At 46.5% G+C, this 14,604-nt stretch overlaps 1 protein-coding gene across 1 annotated transcript in view; it reads right to left on the bottom strand.

Moving 5' to 3' along the window:
* notch2 (notch receptor 2) overlaps positions 1-14,604 on the bottom strand; it is a 55,547-nt gene that overhangs the window by 8,689 nt on the left and 32,254 nt on the right. Inside the window, exons 6-26 of the mRNA XM_052073125.1 lie at positions 14,447-14,569; positions 13,409-13,642; positions 12,616-12,771; positions 11,899-12,084; positions 10,991-11,104; positions 10,093-10,206; positions 9,771-10,004; positions 8,590-8,700; positions 8,245-8,437; positions 8,000-8,145; positions 7,803-7,916; positions 7,376-7,495; positions 7,121-7,273; positions 5,936-6,164; positions 4,334-4,535; positions 4,088-4,241; positions 3,800-3,984; positions 2,673-2,805; positions 2,335-2,586; positions 1,837-1,949; positions 2-537 (exon numbers count right to left, since the gene is read on the bottom strand). Of these exons, the coding sequence (XP_051929085.1) occupies positions 2-537; positions 1,837-1,949; positions 2,335-2,586; positions 2,673-2,805; positions 3,800-3,984; positions 4,088-4,241; positions 4,334-4,535; positions 5,936-6,164; positions 7,121-7,273; positions 7,376-7,495; positions 7,803-7,916; positions 8,000-8,145; positions 8,245-8,437; positions 8,590-8,700; positions 9,771-10,004; positions 10,093-10,206; positions 10,991-11,104; positions 11,899-12,084; positions 12,616-12,771; positions 13,409-13,642; positions 14,447-14,569 (3,802 nt within the window). The remainder of the gene's footprint in view (position 1; positions 538-1,836; positions 1,950-2,334; positions 2,587-2,672; positions 2,806-3,799; positions 3,985-4,087; positions 4,242-4,333; positions 4,536-5,935; positions 6,165-7,120; positions 7,274-7,375; positions 7,496-7,802; positions 7,917-7,999; positions 8,146-8,244; positions 8,438-8,589; positions 8,701-9,770; positions 10,005-10,092; positions 10,207-10,990; positions 11,105-11,898; positions 12,085-12,615; positions 12,772-13,408; positions 13,643-14,446; positions 14,570-14,604) is intronic.

The raw sequence follows: 14,604 nt of genomic DNA on the forward strand, positions 1-14,604 counted from the left end.
CTTGCACGTGCTGGGTGCATGTTCCTGGCACTCAAAGCCATCAAAGAGGCAGCCGGGGTTGTCGCACTCCTTGTCACAATGTCCGTTTTTGAAGTAATCCCAGCAAGGGACGCTGGCGGTGCAGTTGACCCAAGGCTGCTTCCAGTTGAGCGAGCAGTCTCCTCCGTCCCACTGACACTCGTGGTTGTTACACTGCGTGTCGCACACTTTATCCCCCGATTGACGCTCACACTGGTCATACGGGCAGGAAGGCCTGCGCGCTACGGACACTTTGTTCTCGCAGTAGCGGCCGGAAAAGTGCGTGGGGCAGCGGCAGCTGTACAGGTATGGGTTGGAAGGGTCGCTAACGCAGGTGCCGCCGTTCTGGCAGGGCGTCGGGCACGTCTGCTTGCTCTCGCAGTGTGGCCCGCTAAAGCCCGGTTGGCATTGGCAGTAGAGCTGGCCCGCCGGTGACTCCACGCAGTTGCCGCCGTTCTGGCAGTGAAGCTTGGCGCAGCTGTAGCCTTCCAGATCACCGCAGTTGAACCCAGCGAAGCCCTGAAAACAGAACATCCAACTTTATACATTCATTCATTCATCTTCCGAGTCGCTTGATCCTCACTAGGGTCGCGGGGGGTGCTGGAGCCTATCCCAGCTGTCTCCGGGCAGTAGGCGGGGGACACCCTGAATCGGTTGCCAGCCAATCGCAGGGCACACAGAGACGAACAACCATTCGCACTCACACTCACACCTAGGGACAATTTAGAGTGTTCAATCAGCCTGCCACGCATATTTTTGGAATGTGGGAGGAAACCGGAGCACCCGGAGAAAACCCACGCAGGCCCGGGGAGAACATGCAAACTCCACACAGGGAGGCCGGAGCTGGAATCGAACCCGGTACCTCTGCACTGTGAAGCCCACGTGCTAACCACTGGACTACCGGGCCGCCCCAACTTTATACATGTTTTTTTTTTTAATACAAGTGGCAGCGGAGCCTTGCAATGGCGTGTAAAGAAACGAAGCACATTTCAATATTATTTGCAAGATGTCTGAAAAAAAAGAGAAAAAAAATCGACTACTTGTCTAGCATACCTCTGCCATGGTTTGGCCCTCTGAAGCGAGCGTGAGCATTAAAGAAGGAAACGAGGTTAGTTCAGAGAAAAAACAAGTATTACGTGGTTAAAGTGCAATAAGAGGAATCAGGTGTGGGAAATAATCATGTAGTAACTTGACTCGGTGTTTTTAAATAAAGAAAAAATAGCACTGTATTGCATTTAAAAAGTCAAATCTAATAAAGTCGTATGGAAAGAAATAAACTGGTTTCATAAACTGGAATTTCTACGTTCACTATAGTTACGGAGTTGGAGAGACCAAGTACCGTATTTTCCACGGTATAAGGCACTTCGGAGTATAAGGCGCATAGAATAGAAGCTACAATAGTGGCCGGGGTTGTGTTTTGCATCCACTATAGATGGAGCTACCCTAAAGAGAATACAATACAATACAGCTTTATTTACAGAGCGATTTCACAACCGCTGTTTCTGTAACAAAGCGCTTTTCAGAACATTTAAAACACTATGTCCAACAAATCAGAATATTGATCCGTATATAAGGCGCATCGGATTATAAGGTGCACTGTCGCCTTTTGCGAAAATTCAATGCTTTTAGGTGCGTTTTAGTTTTTGAGGTGGCACTTGGTGTAAAAAACACTCTCCACTCTTGAATTAAGAGCTTGGTCCACTGAATCAATTTTGAAAGAAAGAAAATGAGTCCGAAGCTTATCGCTGGTTAAAAAAGGAAAGAAAAAAAAAAAGCAAGTTGACGTTTTTGCTGAAGAACCGACGCGGGGAAACTTACAGGCGGACAGGAGCAGGTATACCCGTGAACTGAGCTCATGTTCATGGAGCAGACGCCGCTGTTATGGCACGGCTTGGAGAGACACAAATCCACCATGGACTCACAAAGGCGACCTTTGAGGGAAGGAGACACGTCAGAGAGAGAAAAAAAAAAAGAAAGGAATGCACCAAAAACAGTGCCAGGAGCCTCTGCCTCGTCTCACGATCTGCTATTCGCGAATTCACCTACGTAACCGATCAGATGCGTAAAAGATGGTGCCAAAATCATGACTGACGGAAATTTACAATTGGTGTGAAGGAAGTATTGCTTTTGTATCGTACGGCTGATCTTTGTATGGCGGGGAAGTTTACCCTCGCTTGGAGCGGAATTTACGCAAAGCCTTCACGGTCAGCGGATAGGCGCGAGCACTTAGACGGTGCAATTTTTTCCAAATGAAATCATCAGTAAGCCATTTCTGTTATTTTAAAAGCACAACAGAGATCAGCAACAAGAGCCTACCGGTGTAGCCGAGGCGGCAGCGGCACTGGTAGTCATTGACGAGTTGTACGCAGTCCAGGCTGCCGGCGGCGTGGCAGGGTCCGGACAGACATTCGTTCAGATCGCCCTCACAATGTTCTCCTACAAAGCCTGGCGGGCAGGAGCACGAGTATCGCCCTATTCCATCCACGCACTGACCACCGTTACGACAGCGGGGCTCCCATGAGCCGGGCTTGGGCGCGCAGTCGTCCACGTTCACTTCGCACTGAAGTCCTACGCAACAGATGGCAAGCAGATAATGCGATGTTTAAAAAAAATGGACAGAGAGGAATGACTGAAGTTGGGCCGTTGGTTCTCACCTTGTGTTCCGGGTGGGCAGGCGCAGGTGAAGTGGTTGATGAGGTTGATGCATGTTCCTCCGTGGAGACAGGGCCTCGAGTGGCACTCATCAACATCATACTCACAGTTCACCCCCTGGTAGCCTGGCTTACACTGCAGATGCAAAAAAAAAAAGGTGTGTTAAGATATCCTTTATTTGTCCCACACTGGGGAAATTTACAGCCTCCAGCAGCAAGAATGTAGGTAGAAAGAAGAAAGAAGAAAAAAAAACAACAGACACCGTTCATTCATTCATTCATTCATTTTCCGAGCCGCTTGATCCTCACTAGGGTCGCGGGGGGTGCTGGAGCCTATCCCAGCTGTCTTCGGGCAGTAGGCGGGGGACACCCTGAACCGGTTGCCAGCCAATCGCAGGGCACACAGAGACGAACAACCATTCGCACTCACACTCACACCTAGGGACAATTTGGAGTGTTCAATCAGCCTGCTGCGCATGTTTTTGCAATGTGGGAGGAAATCGGCGTACCCGGAGAAAAGCCACACAGGAGAACATGCAAACTCTACACAGAGAGGCTGGGGCTGAAATTGAATGCGGTACCTCTGCACTTTGAGGACGATGCGCTAACTACGTGTAGAATGTTTGATTAATTTTTTTTTTTTTAAACATAAATTAGGGGGGCGGCCCGGTAGTCCAGTGGTTAGCACGTCGGCTTCACAGTGCAGAGATACCGGGTTCGATTCCAGCTCCGGCCTCCCTGTGTGGAGTTTGCATGTTCTCCCCGGGCCTGCGTGGGTTTTCTCCGGGTGCTCCGGTTTCGTCCTACATTCCAAAAACATGCGTGGCAGGCTGATTGAACACTCTAAATTGTCCCTAGGTGTGAGTGTGAGCGTGGATGGTTGTTCGTCTATGTGTGCCCTGCGATTGGCTGGCAACCGGTTCAGGGTGTCCCCCGCCTACTGCCCGGAGACGGCTGGGATGGGCTCCAGCACCCCCCGCGACCCTAGTGAGGATCAAGCGGTACGGAAGATGAATGAATGAATGAATAAATTAGGGGCCGGGGGTGTCAGAAGGCCCAGGCAACAAGCAAAATCACACTAAATGCAAACAAACACACACAAAATAAAATAAAATAAAAGATCGCCTTACGACGCATTCATATGTTCCCTGATAGTCCTTGCACGTGGCTCCATTCCGGCAAGGATTAGACTGGCATTCATCGACCATATCTTCACAGTAGCTGCCCGTGTATCCCGGCTGGCACTGACACTTGTGGGAATTACCCACGTTCACGCATCGCCCGGCATTTTTGCAAACGTTCTCCACTTCCAGACCTGCAGAATTCACAAAAAACAAATCGCATCAACGATTTCAGTTCAGATTGAAAGCGCATTACACTACTTTGGTTTGAAGATACGGTCACATGAATTTCCTCACCATTCCGAGCGGCAAAGTCCCGGCAAGACATATTGGGCACGTCACAGTAAAGTCCGGTCCATCCCATTTGACAATGACAGGTCCAGGAGGTTGCGGTCTGCGAGCAAGAGCCCCCGTTGTGACAGCGCACTTGGCTGCACAAGTTGACAAAGTTCTGAAAACACAACCGTGAACAAATGTGTGAATAACTGAATAAATGTTTCAACTCTTGTTTCTCTCGTCGAATGATCAAAACGTGGCACGTGCCTGGCAATTTTGCCCATTGTAGCCCACGGGACAGGTGCATCTGTAGGTGCCCAGGCCGTCGGTGCAGGTGCCGCCGTTCTTACAAGGCTGGGAGTCGCATTCGTTCTGCTCATACTCGCAGAATGCGCCGTAGAAGCCGGGACGGCAGCGACAGGAAAAGGTGTTGATGTCATCGATGCAAGTGCCGTTATTCAGGCAGGAACTGCGGCGGGGTAGGATAAAAAAAAAAAATTTTAAACATGACTTTGAATGTGCTTAATAATTCATCACCAGTTCTGTTTTGCATACGGCATTTGTATTGACCATTGCACATACAGTGATCACAAAAAGTTACAGAAAATTTTGTAAGTTGAGACGCGTTTTCCATGTAAATGTCCTAATCCGTTCCAAGCCCCCCTCAAATTCAGACATACATGTTTCCGAAAGCATAAAAATGCATCAAAATACGCCAAAATACATGTTACAAGTAGATTATTGCACAATAAATGAGCGTTGTGCCTAATGTCAGAAACAAAGAATAGACTCAAGAAAAAAAATGGTCATTTAACTTTTAATTCATCGTTTCTCTCGTCATTTTTTGCCGTCTTTAGTTCATGTTCTTTCTCAGAAGTGTTTTTTTGCCTGGCGTTTTACAACAAACTGATCCAAGGATGTTTGCTTTTGTCGGCTTTTAACAATCCTTCGTAAATGTCCAAGACAAACATCAGAGTAGTGAGTGATCGCCCGACTGGTGAAAACATTTACGTCAAACTATCGAAACGCCTCATGGCTTGAGAGGCGAGTGACGAGGACGTTGCATTGACACATATTTATCTATCGATCTATCTATCTATTTGCACACATTGACACATACGGTAGCGGTCCCTCTTAGCCAATGGGATGTCAGGATGATGCTCGGGAGTAGCCAATGGCAGAGCAGCCATAAGTATGTTGCGTTCAGGAAACTCGGAGCTGCGAGTAGCAGGCCATACTGTATTTTTACCTTTCATATCTTGACATTTCTTTCGTAACAAAAGGCAATATTCTTTCTGTTCAGACATTGCGTAACTTTTTCGATTGCGTAACGATTTCGTATGAAGAAACGTTCGTAAGAAGAGGTACCACCGTATTAGGCTTTGGTGTGAAATCTTCCGACCAAAAGCCCAAACTACATTCATTCATCCATCATCCTAACCGCATGATCCTCACTAGTGTCGCGGGGGGTGCTGGAGCCTATCCCAGCTGTCTCCGGGGAGTAGGCGGGGGACACCCTGAATCGGTTGCCAGCCAATCGCAGGGCACACAGAGACGAACAACCATTCGCACTCACACTCACACCTAGGGACAATTTAGAGTGTTCAATCAGCCTGCCATGCACATTTTTGGAATGTGGGAGGAAACCGGAGCACCCGGAGAAAACCCACGCAGGGCCGGGGAGAACATGCAAACTCCACACAGGGAGGCCGGAGCTGGGAGGCCGGAGCTGGAATCGAACCCGGTACCTCTGCACTGTGAAGCCCACGTGCTAACCACTGGACTACCGGGCCGCCCAGCCCAAACTACATTCTACAAGAAAAGCAAGTTGGGGTGACTCACGTAAAGTGCATTCCTTCCCCAGCTCACCTTTCGGTGCATTCCTGGATGTTGTGTTCGCACAGGAATCCATCAAAGCCCGCCCGACACTCGCACACAAAACTGTTGACGTAATCCCGGCAGTTCGCGCCGTTCCAACAGGGTTGGCTGGCGCACTCGTCGATCTCGGTCTCACAGCGGCCCCCTTGGAAACCTGCGCGGCACTCGCAGGCGAAACCGCCCACATCGTCCACGCAGGAGCCGCCGTTCAAGCACGGGTCTGAAGAGGGCGAAAGAGAGACATTTGATTGAAAGCATGTGGAAAACGTTTGAGAGTATTGCTATGTGCCCCGCTTGGATGAGTTGCTGCTTTGTTTATCTTTAAGGAGCAGTTTCTTGAAGGTTGATATTTACTGTTACGTCGATGCTATTTTCTGTTAGCCCCTGTATGGCGTTTCACATTAGCCATAAGCTAGCGGACTTTCGTAGTTGTTTTACAGGGTAAATGTTTTCCTTATAAATATTTTTTTTTAAGTCGTGAAAAAAAAAAGCTAAAGCAACAACATATTGAAAGGAACAGAGGTTTTTAAAGCGCCAAGATTTACAAAGAAAGTGATGGACAATTAACTCATTCAGTACCAGCCAATTCTGGACCAAGTCTGAAAAGACGTTGAAAAACGTCTTTGGGAGTGAATGAGTTAATATAGAGAATTTAAGATTAACAACAGATGCTAAGGAATACATTAAAATGGCAGTTTTAATACCTTGAAGTCCGTTTTGATGAATTTAAATATTCATTCATTCATTCATCTTCCGAGCCGCTTGATCCTCACTAGGGTCGCGGGGGGTGCTGGAGCCTATCCCAGCTGTCTTCGGGCAGTAGGCGGGCGACACCCTGAATCGGTTGCCAGCCAATCGCAGGGCACACAGAAACGAACAACCATTCGCACTCACACTCAAAACTCGGGACAATTTAGAGTGTTCAATCAGCCTGCCACGCATGTTTTTGGAATGTGGGAGGAAAGCGGAGCACCCGGAGAAAACCCACGCAGGCCCGGGGAGAACATGCAAACTCCACACAGGGAGGCCGGAGCTGGATGAATTTAAATATATTCAAAATATTTTCACCTATCATGGGTGGGTCTGGAATGTATCCTCGCTATAAATCAGGGTTCACTGTACATGAAATTGGGTTGTTGGGAGGGGAGAGTGGGAGGATGGGGGTGGGGGACTCACTGGGTGAGCAGTCATCAACATCTGTCTGACAGTTGTGTCCGCTGTATCCAGGCTGACATGTACACACGTAGCTGCCTGGGCTGTTTGCGCAATGACCGCCGTTTCTGCAAGGATTCTTTTTGCACTCATTGACATCCTCGTTGCAGCGCGGCCCTGTGAGAATAAATAAGAAGTAAAATGTTTTTTAAAAAAATCAAAGTTCCGCATCTATTCACATGTAGAACGTGCAGTTTCTCGCATCCATTTAAGCTATACCTTGCCATCCGGCGGGGCATCGGCAGGTGTAGGAGCTGTAGTCTGCAGTCGGACGACACACTCCTCCACTCTCACATGGATGAGAAGCACAAGGAACAAGCTCGTCCGTGCAGTTTTTACCTGTTTGGATAATTGATCCTTTCTTTTCATGATCAATCACAGATTTTGTTTTGCGCTTAGCTGAAAAAGCGAACCTGTGTCTTCTCTTTTTGACATGCATACAAATGAACGGTTTCACAGAGAATACATTTTTTTTTGTTTTGTTTAGTTTTTCCTTGCCTCCCTGGGAGACTTAAGATGTCATTAATATTTGTCAACTGTGGGCATGTGAAGCCTTCTGAGAATTTTCCGTGATAAAGGGCTATACAAATAAATTTGACGTGACATGACATTGACAATACTGTCGTTTGAAATTCAGAGACCGAACCTGTGAATGGTGGACTGCACTGGCAAGTGTAACCGTTGACCCTGTCGATACAAACGCCTTGGTTGAGACAAGGATTGGACGCGCAGTCGTCGATGTTCTTCTCACAGTTTGCGCCTGAAAGCAAAGACGTAGAGTCAAATTAAGTTGAGCTCTGACGATTCAAGTAGTGTCAATATCGCATTCCCGATAAACGCTACCTCTGAATCCCAGCTGGCACGCGCAAGTGTACCCGTTATGCCGGTCCAAGCATGATCCACCGTTTTGGCAAGGATTGGGCTGGCACTCATCCTTCTCCTGCTCACAATGTTGTCCTCCCCAGCCGGGTTCACACTCACAGTGGTACCTGGTGACAAAGGACAAGGAGGAGTTCGGAAATAATCGCATGGATCACACCTGCGGAACAGGACTGAGGACCTGCGAGTGGCATCTGAGAAGGGCTCACCCGTGTTGCTGCTCAATACATTCGCCGTGCACGCAAGGCTGGTGCTCGCAGTGGTTGATCCCCGAGAGGCAGAGGGGGCCATGGGTGCTGGGCGGGCACAGGCAGTGGAACCCGTTCACCTTGTCGATGCAGGTGCCGCCGCTCATACACGGGTTGGAGCTACACTCGTTGATATCCGTGTTGCATTTGGTTCCTATGAGAGAATTGAGTTCAATGATTAAGAGCATCCAAAATGTCAACATTAGTAGGTTTGAGGTCGACATTTAGGTTTGACAGGTTTTTTTTTGTTTAAAAAAAAAAATCTAATTATTTGATTTGCCGTTTCAGCCCGACATCCAAGCATACCTGTGTATCCCGGGGAGCACACACACTTGTACTCATTAATGCCATCCTGGCACTCTCCGTACTCGCAGGGGTTGCTGGCGCAGTCATCTTCATTGATTTCACAGTTCACACCTAAAGAAAGTTGAATGAAATTTGAAGAAAGAAGCACAGCGGCGATACTGCATTTAAACGCATAATCTATATATATATATATTGCGCGCCGTCCCGCACGCGGTCTGTCCTTCCGTCTGTCCCTTTTCAAAACGTACCTACTTCACCGCGCCGCTCAGGCAGTGGCTCACTACGATCGCGCGGGCATCTTAGCGAAAAAATGTTGTCTACCCACAAGCATTGCAATGAAATTGTTAGTTATTTAGTAGAGCTAAACATCTCTTTATTTTCGCGATAAGCAATGAAGATGAACAAAAAGTTGAACCAAGCAACAACACTTTTGTGGGCCGAAGGCCCACCTTACCAGCCTTCCGCAGGAACTAGCTGATGAGCCGCCCGGAGGCTCATCAGCTAGTGTAACATAATAAGAAACGTAATATAATGCTTAATACGAAAGTAGCAATTGGTATTGGTACACGCGCCAGGGTTGTCACACTTCCGGGGCATTTCTCACCAAATCATTTGTTAGGGGGGGGGCTTTAAACACTTCCCCTAACCCTTAAGAGGGGTCACCGTACACAATCTCTATATGAAATACAGTGAGTTGGGCTCCAGGGGGCAATAGAAGACTCTTTTCTAAAAATGCCCTTAGCAGGAAGTGAAAAAATGTGGACAAACCAGTAATTCAGCAAAAGTCAAATACATACTGTGTGTGTGTGTGTCACAGCATGACGAAGATGAGTGCGATACAAAGCAAACTTTTCGAAGAGGAACTTCACAGGAGAGGAAGTGTGAGTCTGTCACTTGGAAAGTGAAAATGAAATAGAGTACTCCACTTCTGGTCAATTCGGAACATCATGGGCACACGGTAGCACGTGAAATGGTTGCAACAATGTACGGGTTTCAATGTTCTGGTCTGGGAGGGAAACGTGGTGAAGTGACATTTAAAGCAGACTTCACTCGTGCAGTGTTGCATTGCAAGATGTGGGCTGCCATTTCTCAGACTTATATAATCTGATATATTCAACCCCTGTGGCCCCCCAAGTGAACAATTCGGCCTATTCGGCTAAACGGGTTTGAAATAGATTTACCTGCAGTCCCAAGTGGACAGTTACACTGATAGGCGTTGACCAGGTCAATGCAGCGTCCTCGATTCTGACAAGGGTTACTGTGGCACTCCTGCACTTGGATGTTGCAGATGGAGCCGACGTATCCCGGGTCGCATTCGCAGGAGAAGGTGGCGATGCCATCCTTGCACACGCCGTGGTGGCACGGCTCGGGCTGGCAGTCGTTGATGTTCTCCTCACAAAGGAGACCCGTGAAGCCTAAGAGGGCAAAGGGGGTGTCGATAGCGGACTCCATTTTGCCTGCTTTTAGATGAGTCAGTACGAAAGTCGGTCGTGAACTCAATACCTTCGGCACATTCACAGTCGTAGCTGTTAGGTCGGTCGATACATTTGGCTCCATTTAAACAGGGCGTACTTGAACATTCGTCGATGTCTATCTGGCACGTTTCACCACTGAAGCCTGACATCACAACAAAACAATAGATGAGCACGAGTCCACAGTTTAACCCTTGTGTGCTCCAAATTAAAAAGGCATTAAGTTACGCATTTTACAATTTTTGTAATGATGTATTTTGTGTTATACAAACATTCTTTTTTTTTTTTTTCCAAACACTCAAAATGTTCAGAGGCATCTGTGCTATCCATACATATATAGTTTTTATTAGTTCTTTGGGATTTTTTATTCTTTATTTTTTGCAAAAGGAAAAAAAAATTATGTCTGGAGGTCCCAACCAAGCCCTACTAACAATCCCGACCGGACGTGTTCATGTAAAATGCATCGGTTTGAAGCCTCCTGCAAAAAGGCAAACTCATTTGCGATCCACTGGCGCCACCTAAAAGTTGCACAATTGGAATGACCTCAACCCAACTATGTGGCATGCATACGTCTGTCCAAGCGAAAACAAAGCGATTGACGTAAAAATCGCATGAAATGCATGTTTACACATTAGGTTTACGATGCATTCAAATATATGAATTATAATGGGTCTCTATGGTGCAAAATATGTAAATTGTGAAGATTAAGGTATCAAAACGTGTTTTTATTATTGCTGCAATGCCTGAGAATTATCAGCCGGTGACGTCATGAAATTTAGGCCATTTTAGAACCCCTCCATAAATTTCAGCTCTCTTGTGTTTTTCTGAATGCCTTTGCCTTTGATTCAAAGACATCATTTTACATTTATCGCAAGCGGTGCACTACGAGGGTTAAAAATATATTTTTTTTACATTTGGTGTGTACCAACCTGCCGGGCACTCGCAGACAAAGCGGCTGACCTGGTCCAGACATTTTCCCTGGTTCAGACAGGGGGAGCTGAGACACTCGTTCACCTCGATTTCACAGTGGGTGCCCCCAAATCCTGCAGTGAGTCACAAAAAAGGACGGCTTCACTTTCAACATCAGAGGTGGCGAAGAGCTCCATTCTTTAATCCGGCACTCAAAGGTTCAGTCATAATTGTTGCATTGACGTTGCATTTGTAAATTTTTTTTTGGGTGTAAAATTGTTGTAATAATTTTTATTCCTCTACCTCATTAAATAATTGGTGGATTTGTGTATTGTAAATGATACAATGGTACAATTACACCTGACTTTACATTTAACAATGTTTTATTTCGTTTCTAAAACAGTTGGTTAATTACTTATAATTAAGTACATGACAAATTCACATAATTATTTTTTGCTGTTGCCGTTTAAACTGTTTACATGGATTTATTTAATCGTTTATTTTCTAATCGTTGGGTAGGTGATTCATTGTCAACAGTTATATGAACAAATACAAATTAAACATTTCATTAAAACAGATTATTTCAATGTTAAACTATTTTACATACACATCTGAACTCTACTTTTATTTCTACGACTGACCTGTGTTTAAACTGGACATCATGTTCAAGTGGCTTACAATAATTAAATAACTCTAATTTTTTAAAAAAACAACAACTCCGCCCTGTGTTTGTTGAACGCATAAACCCGCCATTCTACTAAAAGTTCATGTTGGCCATGATGGGGTTAGTAGGAGAGCTATTTTTACTCGCTGGTACTTGGTGTAAAACATTAAATACAACAGTTTCCCCACAGTGACGATAAAAGATGATGCCTCAAGGTGAAATGATAACTTTATGAATACATGTCTAAGATCTCGTGAAGCGCACCGGGCATGCAGATGCAAGTGTAGTCGCCGATGCGATCCAAGCAAGTGCCGTCATTCTGACAGGGGCTCGAAGCGCACTCGTTGACATCCTGTTCGCAGCGTGGCCCGGCGTAACCCCTCACACAGTTGCACGTGAAGGAGCCATCTGTGTTCACGCACTGGCCGCCGTGCTCGCAAGGGTTGCTTCCTGAAGATGAAGAGGACGGAGGAGGTTATTGTCGGACAACAGGAAATGGCCAGCGCAAGATTGACAACCTACACTCAATTTGACTATTCTAACGCTATTCATTCCCAACTTTCTTTCGTTTTATAGCATTTGCCTTCACTGCATTGCTTCCAGTATGTGTTAGAGGATGTTGGATTATTATTTTTTTTTTGTCCAATCAGATTGCAGCTAAGATGTGTTGCCATGTCAATCAAATCTGCCCATGCGCCTTCAAGAATCAGTAGTATTGGCCAGTGTATCTTAAACTAAATAGTATTTCTTTGCAGATTTGCCATTTGCTACTTGTGAATTCATCAATTAGCATATTTTGGGTGGAGAACTGATCTTGTAAGACGCTTACCTATTTGCTGTTTTTGCACTCAAGCCAAAGCCATGTCTAACGTAAAAAATATGGCTTCGGCAACTTGATAACTTAAGAGGTAAAGTATGTTTGGTTGCAGAGTTTCCCCATGAGGTACCGAAAGCCGCTGTTGTACAGAGCATCTTTCTCACCGATGCTGCACTCGTCTCTATCGACGTTGCAGGTGCTGCCCACGTAACCCGGCGGACAGTTGCAGTTGAACATGCCGGTAATGGGGTTGGTGTCACACTGGGAGCCTTCCCTGCAAGGGTTGCTGATGCAGGCGTCGTCTATGTGGCAAAGTAAACCTAAAGAGGGGAAAAAAAAGGCAAAGCAAAGGGATGATATGAGGCCTGAGTAAAATTCACACACCAAAGTCCCCAAAATATCAAAACAACATCGATGTCACGTTCACATTGTCGTCATTATCTATCTACAGATGGGACGCGGCAAGCTTGTCAGCTGTGTTGTGATCATATGAGCCCGATTCCCACGTGGAATGGCTGCTTCCTCTGCTTTAGGGCAGACGGCGAGGCGGCAGTCGAAAAATAAAATCGGCTCTGTTTGAAAAATAACATTTCTGGTTTGACCTGTTCTACAGATTGCAGTCGTCAAAGTCTAATAAATGTTCACAGGCAAAACCATGATGTCATTCTTTCTTCGAAATATGTGATGGATTTTTTTTTTCGGACTAGAAACTGCAACTCACTACTCCTATCTTTTTTTTTTTTAAACCCCACCTCCGACTCTAATACAGTAGCGCTTTCCTTTTTAAATCTGCAGTAAACTTAACGACATCCCGGAAATGAAATCCACCTACTTTCACCAACTGTTAATTTTAGTCCCGAGACGGAAAAGAGAGACAACTATTTGAAGTGTGGTGTTTATTTATTCAAATGAGAGACGCGCACGGCAATTTTAAGCGGGCTTTTGTGTCAGACTCACCCGTCTTCCCATGGGGGCAGAGGCAGATGAAAGAGGCGACGCGATCGATGCACGTGGAGCCTTGCGTGCAGGCGGCAGTCGCGCAGTCGTCGATGTTTTCCGAACAGTCGGGCCCGCTCCAGCCGTTGACGCACACGCATACGTAGCCACCGGCCAGGTTGTTGCAGGTACCGCCGTTCTGGCAAGTGTTGGGCTGTAGACGACACTCATCCACGTCCTCTGTGCAGTGCTGACCTGTGAAGGGCGCAGGAGGGTGGAAGAATCTGTTCATAATAGGTACAGTGGTTGGTCTTTTCTTAATTTAACAAGCTGAATTCAAATACTGTATTTGTTCGGTGTTGCCATGTCAATCTTATCTGTCCAGGGCCTTCACAATCGGTTGTGCTAGCCCAGGTAACTTCAGCCATATTAGCAATGGGACTTGTTCTTTCACCAATCAGAATTCAAATACTGTATTTGTTCGGTGTTGCCATGTCAATCTCATCTGCCCAGGGCCTTCACAAGCGGTTGTGCTAGCCCAGATAACTTCAGCCATATTAGCAATGGGACTTGTTCTTTCACCAATCAGCCCTTCATGCAGTGAGTCATGAACAGCATTGATTCAAGGCATCTGTTCTGATCTGGCCTAACATTTCATCACATTCACCGAATATTCTACTTTACATTAAATAAAGGCCCCTACCTGGAGATTGTAATCCTTTAAGCCTCACTTGGCTTCCATTACCGACTCGCAACCAATTTCCCCATTCCTACATATGCGCTTACATGTCTGCTTGCGCTGTTGTTTGAGCTCACGCAAACGCCGGCATCGCATCAGATCGGGCAACTCGGGAAAAGGTGCAATAAAAATTTCAAAGAATAGGTCGCTTGTGTCCTGCATATGGCCACCCAGTCCAGTCCATTTCAGAAGAAGCAACGGATTGAGAGAGATGAATGAAGATCCCGCTAACGGCTGTCATTCTCACTCATGCCCAAAATATCACAGCAGTGTACAAACACAGCGAGCCGCACATGGGGGCAACATCAATTCAGTCTTACCCGTCCACTCTGGAGGGCACTGACAGTTGTAGGTGTTGACTCCGTCCATACACGTGCCACCGTTTTCGCACTGATGACCTGGGCAGTCGTCAATGTTGTTCTCGCAGTTGGTGCCATTGAATCCTGGCACAACGTAGAGCACAAGGAATATTTGTGAA

The sequence above is a fragment of the Hippocampus zosterae genome, chromosome 8 (assembly GCF_025434085.1).
Source record: "Hippocampus zosterae strain Florida chromosome 8, ASM2543408v3, whole genome shotgun sequence".
In the NCBI taxonomy this organism is placed as follows: Eukaryota; Metazoa; Chordata; class Actinopteri; order Syngnathiformes; family Syngnathidae; genus Hippocampus; species Hippocampus zosterae.